The sequence below is a fragment of the Procambarus clarkii genome, chromosome 21 (genome assembly GCF_040958095.1).
Source record: "Procambarus clarkii isolate CNS0578487 chromosome 21, FALCON_Pclarkii_2.0, whole genome shotgun sequence".
Taxonomy (NCBI): Eukaryota; Metazoa; Arthropoda; class Malacostraca; order Decapoda; family Cambaridae; genus Procambarus; species Procambarus clarkii.
Genome location: NC_091170.1, coordinates 1,101,706 through 1,108,355, shown reverse-complemented (window position 1 = coordinate 1,108,355; position 6,650 = coordinate 1,101,706). Strand labels below are relative to the sequence as shown.

The 6,650-nt window shown below is 42.1% G+C and overlaps 1 protein-coding gene across 1 annotated transcript; it reads right to left on the bottom strand.

The window, feature by feature from the left end:
• Window positions 1–2,409: 2,409 nt before the first annotated feature.
• Window positions 2,410–4,939, bottom strand: LOC138366978 (uncharacterized). The gene is made up of 4 exons (XM_069328385.1): window positions 4,286–4,939; window positions 4,067–4,196; window positions 3,488–3,925; window positions 2,410–2,906 (listed from the first exon to the last, which is right to left on the bottom strand). The coding sequence occupies exons 1-4, from the start codon at window positions 4,937–4,939 to the stop codon at window positions 2,410–2,412; spliced, it is 1,719 nt and encodes a 572-aa protein (XP_069184486.1).
• Window positions 4,940–6,650: the final 1,711 nt, after the last annotated feature.

Here is a 6,650-nt window from a genome sequence, read left to right as displayed (position 1 = left end):
AATATTTATAAAATCTATAAATGGACTTACAGACTTAAAATCTATACATTTTTATAGCTCAAAAATCTAAATATAAGATGTAAGTTTCATGTAAATTGATGAATAAGTAGAACCAGCTTGTAGTTGTAAATTACTTACTTGAACAAAATGAAGTCAAAAGTTTTGCCACCTGTGGCTGAAGTGGATGTCCTCCAATTTCTGTCAAAAGTGGCACCATTTTAGATAGGCTAACATTCAGTAAGGAGTATACGTTCCATGCAAATCCCCCGATTAAAAAAGGAAAACCAATTCGAAGAAAACTATTTCTTTAACTAAATATATATATATATATATATATATATATATATATATATATATATATATATATATATATATATATATATATATATATATATATATATATATATAGACATATGTCGTACCTAGTAGCCAGAACGCACTTCTCAGCCTACTATTCAAGGCCCGATTTGCCTACTAAGCCAAGTTTTCATGAATTAATGTTTTTTCGACTACCTAACCTACCTAACCTAACCTAACCTAACTTTTTCTGCTACCTAACCGAACCTAACCTATAAAGATAGGTTAGGTTAGGTTAGGTAGGGTTGGTTAGGTTCGGTCATATATCTACGTTAATTTTAACTTCAATAAACAAAAATTTACCTCATACATAATGAAATGGGTAGCTTTATCATTTCATAAGAAAAAAATTAGAGAAAATATATTAATTCATAAAAAATTGGCTTATTAGGCAAATCGGGCCTTGCATAGTAGGCCAAGAAGTGCGTTCTGGCTACTAGGTACGACATATGTATATATATATATATATATATATATATATATATATATATATATATATATATATATATATATATATATATATATATATATATATATATATATATATAGTGGATGATAGTCATTATTAAAATATTTTATTATATGATATTGTGATAGCTGAATGTCATAGATGTGATTTCAGTTAACACTTGATTGATGTTAATTTTTTAACTTTTTGAAAATAGATTTTCATTTGTTTCTCTCTTTCTATTTAGTCTGCGATGCTGAAACGTGGATCAATTGCAGCTCTTTTCATATACAACTATTCAAAATAGTTTGATTGAAATTGAACAACTTTGAAATATATTAGAATTTCAAGATTATGGAGCAGTTTCACAATTCCAGTTTCCAAACTTGCATATTATGCAAGGTGATGGAGAAGATCGCGAGAAAAAGGCTCGTAGGACGTCTCAAGGGAAACAGTTTTGTAACACCCCACCAGTATGGGTTCAGGGATGGTAAATCGTTCCTCACAGGCTTAATGGAAATCTATCATCAGGGGAAGAATGAGAAGGGTGGACAGACTGCAGTTTCTTGGACTGTCAGGAAACCTTTGACACCGTACCCCATAAAAGACTGTTACAAAAATTTAAGAAACAGGCAGAAGTAAAAAGTAAGGTGCTCCAGTGGATAAGGGAGTGTCTAAGCAACAGGAAACAGCGAGTAACTGTGAGGGGGAAGACATCAGAGGGGCGAGATGTCATCAGCAGTCACTCAGAACTCTGTACTTGGACCTATTCTGTTTCTGATATATGTAAACGATCTACCAGAGGGTATATATGCATTCTACTCACTCAATGTTTGTTGTTCATGCAGAAATTATGAAAAGAATGAAGATAAACAGAGACTACAGGATGACCTGGACAAACTGGAGAAATGGTCAAGAAAATGTCTACTAAAGTTCAACTCAGGAAAGTGTAAAGTAATAAAATTAGGCGAAGGGAGCAGGAGGATGAACACAAGTTACCAACTGGGAAGTGATATCCTGCAAGTGTCAAATAAAGAGAAAGATTTGGGGTATGATATCACCCCAAACCTGTCCCCAGAACCCCACATCAAATGGATATCATCAGAGGCACATGCTAGATTGGCCAACATAAGAACTGCCATTAGAAACTTATGTAAGGAATCGTTCAGGACCCTGTATAACACTAATGTCAGACCAATCCTGGAGTATACAGCTCCAGCCTGGAGTCCATACTATCGGGAAGGGGTCGGGGGTTTTACAATGAAACTTGGTTATTTGAACCAACCTGATATCAACGAAGTACGACCACCTCTGACGACTGCCCTGACTCAAGTGAGGTCATATTGTCCTGCTAGCATCACGTCATGTCACTAAAGTATCGACATCTCATTTCATGTCACTTATTTTAATACGCATCCTCTGCTCATATTCTTAAATTATTCACTGACGTTTATTATTTATTTTCTTTCTCTGACCTCTTAATCTCAGGTCCGGAAAGTAGAATAACTCTCACAAGGGTAGACTCGCTCAACCCAGGCTACAGGGGTCATAACACTCCACTCACTTTATTTTTTGAGAGTTATTCTCAGTGGTTAGGCTCATGATCAAGCATCAGCGACCTCATTATCTTCTCCTCTTATATGTCTTATCTTCAGATTATATTCTTGAATTAACAAGAACCACTTGGTTAACCTCAGATTCACATGCTTCATCTCGCTCAGGAACACCATGGGATTATGGTTTGTATACACAGTAACTATGTGTCCTTCGCCACGTACGTATATCTCAAAATGTTTTAATGCCAGGACCAATGCCACAGTCTCCTTCTCGACCGTACTATATGTTCTCTGATGCTTGACAAACTTCTTCGAAAAGAAAGACACACTTCGATAAATTTCGTCATTCTGATGCGTCAGTACAGCTCCAGCCCCTAAATCACTGGTATCAACGAACAATGCAAACGGCACTCCAAAATCCGGCAAAGCTAACACAGGCGCCTCAGTCAATAATTTCTTGGTTTTATCAAATGACTCCTGTGCTACTCCATCATTCCACTCCCACTTCTTATTCTTAGACAACAAACTTGCCATAGGAGTGGCGACTGTGGAAAAATTCTTACAAAATTTCCTATAATATCCGATCATTCCTAAGCACCTCAACAACTCTTTCTTTCCGTTGGGTACCGGGAAATTATCGATGGCTTCAACTTTCATCCTCACTGGAGCAACTTCACCTTGCCCTACCACATAACCTAAGTACTTCAGTCGTGCTCTTCCAAACTTACTCTTCGCCAAGTTAATTGTCATATTGGCCTTCTCTAATTAGCTGAACAAATCGAATTGTCTGCCTACATACCCCCCTCCAGTAGTCAGAAAATACTAAAATATCGTATATGGCGCAACCCGTTCAGCTTGCAACACTTGGTTCATCATTCATTGAAAACAGCTACCGTTATTCTTCATCCCAAACGGCAATACATTATATTGAATACTGCATCAGACGTCACAAATGCTGATATTCTCTTTGCTTCTATCGACAGCGGAATCTGGTCGTACACCTTCAAAAGGTCTATCTTTGACACATACCATGCATTACCAATTCGATTTATGCAATCTTCAGTACACGGTATCGGGATGGGAGTCAGCGATCGTAATCATGTTCACACGTCTATACCATACGTACCAGCGCTCTTCTTCATATGGAGGCAAGGTGAACTCCATTCGGTGTCACTGATCTCTGCCAGGTCATTATCTAGAAAGTACCTTTCTTCTTTTCTCATGGCCTCGTCTTTATCCGGACTGACTCTGTAAGGGTGCTGTTTGATAGGAGCAGCATCCCCTACGTTGACCTCGTGTACCGTTCCCCGAGGCCTTCTCGGTACTTTCGTAAACAGTGATTCATTCTTCCGCAAGATTTCCACCAATTCCAGGCTCTGGTCATCCTCTGAATGACCCAACCTCGCTTCTTTCTCGGCCAGGCTGTCCGTGTTGGACATCTTCGATCCATCAGCCCTCTCCAGCTTGACGCCTTCCTCTTCCGTTCCTTCCTCGTGCCTGACACAAAGCACGGTCGTTTGTGGCGGGATTTCCATCTGTTCCTCATCTTCACTCGGAGTGTTCTCTCAGGGGTAATATATCTTAATCAGGTTCACTTGGCAAACCTGCGACTTTCTTGGCCGGTCGAGCATATACACTACATGATTCACTTTCCCCAACGCTTTCTTGGTCGTGTACGGTCCGCAACATCTCGACTCGTACACACTTCCCTTTTTGAGCAGGAGGACTAACACCTGTTCTCCTTCCTGGAACTTCCTCGCCATAGTCCGCTTGTCATAGTACTTGGCCATTTCCATCTGGGATGTTTTTAAATTTTCCCTGGCCAACTCTCTGGCCTAAAAAATCACTCACCAAAAGTTTTCACATACTGTCTGACGTCTATTCGCTGCCTTCCTTCCGTGAGTTGCTCCTTTAATGAACTCACCACACTCCTCACAAAGTGTCCGTAAACTAGCTGGAATGGGGTGAATCCTAATGATTCCACCACCACGTCCCTGATGACAAACAAAACAGATGGCAATGCCTCGTCCCACTTATTCCCTTCCTCAGCGCAGTATATCCGCAACAGGCTCTTCAGTGTTCCGTGGAGTCTTTTTAAAGCCCCCTTCAACTGAGGATGGTATGGTGACGAGCGCACTTGCTCTACTTTACATGCTTTCACAGTTTCCCTAAATAACCTTGACTGCAAAACACTCCACTGGTCCGCCTGGATTACCTCGGGTATGCCTACCCAGGCGACATAATTCTGCAGTGTATCCAAGACGGCCCGTGATGTCACCTTCCTCATGGGGACTGCTTCCGGGAAACGCGAGGCCGTACACTTAATGGTCAGCAGATACTCATGGACATTTCTAGTCCTTGGTAACGAATCCAAAATATCCACTAGTATCCTCAGGAAAGGTTTGCCAAAAGCAGGGATGGGCTCTATAGGTGCTCTAGGTATAGCTGGTGCCGGTTTACTCGCACGCTGGCATGACAAACACGTCTTACAATACTTTTTCACGTCTCCAAACACTGGGCCAGTAAAAATGTCCTTCAGCTTTTTTAAAGTTTTCGTAACGCCCAAGTGTTCTGCCATGTTCACAGAGTGGGCCAGCTCCATCACCACTGCCCTAAACTTCCTTGACACCAACACTTGGTGTTTCTCACTACACTACACTTTGTTTATTTGGTATTTCTCCATCCACACTTTGTTTATGCCGTTTCCATCCGGTCGCCATTTCCTCATCAGAATATCGTTTTCCATGTGTTAGCGAAACGGGGACTTAGGATACGAGTTATCCCCTTTTGCCTCTTTGATCTGGTTTTCGAATTTGGCTTGCTGGGCTCTAATTAGGTCCACTCTGTTCACGTTCCACTTCTCTGGCAGGGCCACCTTTACTACAGACCTCTCCATACCCCTCATTTTCATAAGCCGGACCTTCACTAAACAGCCCTGCTACCTCCACATTAGTCTCTTCACTCAGTGGAGTGGACACTGTCGCCTCACCTCCAGTGCATCCTTCGTCGGCAACCTCTGCCCTCGTCACTACACAGGCAGGATATACAATGGCTTGGCTCTCCTCTGACTCATTTCCTAGGATGCTAGCCAGGTTCACTCTGTCAGGTGTCCCATCAGTACCGTTACCCTTCTGGCACTCCTCCGGCACAGTTTCTACAATGAGCTTCGGCAACACTTCCGATCCACACAAGTCATTACCAAGGACCACTTTCATCCCTGGAACAGGTATGTCAGGGCATACTCCCAACATCACCTTCGCTGATAAATAATCTGACTTCAGCCTGACAGCACAAATGAGCATGTCACCCTCAGACAATAACCCATGCACCTCTATTTTTTGGCTGCCAGCTGAAAGTCGATCATCCGCGATCAGGTTTCTCAGAATCAGGCTCTGATTCGCTCCCGTATCTCTTAGGATATTTACTTCCACTTCAGGTTGGCCTTCTATACTAACCCAGCCTTTACTAATGAATGGGCTATACCTTTCGTTCGTCAAGTTGACTTTCTACGGGCCCTGTATCAATTTAACACATGAGTTTCAGGGGTCACACATTGTCAGAGGACACAACTCTCTGGCCCTGTTGACAATCTTTCATCATGTGACCTCATCCTGTACATTTATAGCATCTTTCTTGGGAGAATGTCTCTTCTATATTCCCTTGAGTGTCTGTGACTCTGTCCACTCGGGTTCGAGGTTCTCTGCACAGGCACACTACCTGCACTCTGCTTTGCTTGGCTGGACTCCTGACTCCTCGGTACATAATTAGTTTCTAGTTTAGCTCCGGCCTGCAGACTCGGCAACTTTCCTTCACGTGGTTTGGGGCAACCATACTTATTTTCCTGCCCCCCCCCCCTCCCCGACACTTTTGTCTCCCCCATGTTTCACTAAGTCTGCCATAGTCACGTCTCACATCGCACTTCACTCTGCTTTCCCTCATGCTCCGATAAACCTCTGTAATCACATCTTCCTTATTGGCTGCATCTCTCATATTCTTACTCCTGCCTCTTGGATGTTAAATTTCGTTTCAGTGGTGCATCATTTCCAGAAATTTCTTCATAATCAACAACTGCTTCAAATCATCATACGATTCTACACCGACAGCTTCTATCCACCTCATGAAACGCCTTTCCAGATCTCTTGCTGTCTCAGCTAACGTGCTAGCAGGAGCCTTCTTCATCTCTGAAGGGTTTTCTGTTATCTTCAGGAGTCAACAGGAAAGAACGCAATACGATGCTCTTCACAGTCCAGTTATCCTGGCATTCCTCCGAAGACAACTGGGTATAAGCC

Excerpts from the sequence above, each read along its gene's own strand:
- LOC138366978 (XM_069328385.1), bottom strand. The coding sequence starts at position 4,939 with ATGGCAGAACACTTGGGCGTTACGAAAACTTTAAAAAAGCTGAAGGAC. Across the intron at positions 4,197-4,285 it reads GACACTTTGTGAGGAGTGTG|GCCAGAGAGTTGGCCAGGGA; the intron begins GTGAGTTCATTA and ends GTGATTTTTTAG. Across the intron at positions 2,907-3,487 it reads CCATATGAAGAAGAGCGCTG|TCGCCACTCCTATGGCAAGT; the intron begins GTACGTATGGTA and ends ATTTTTCCACAG.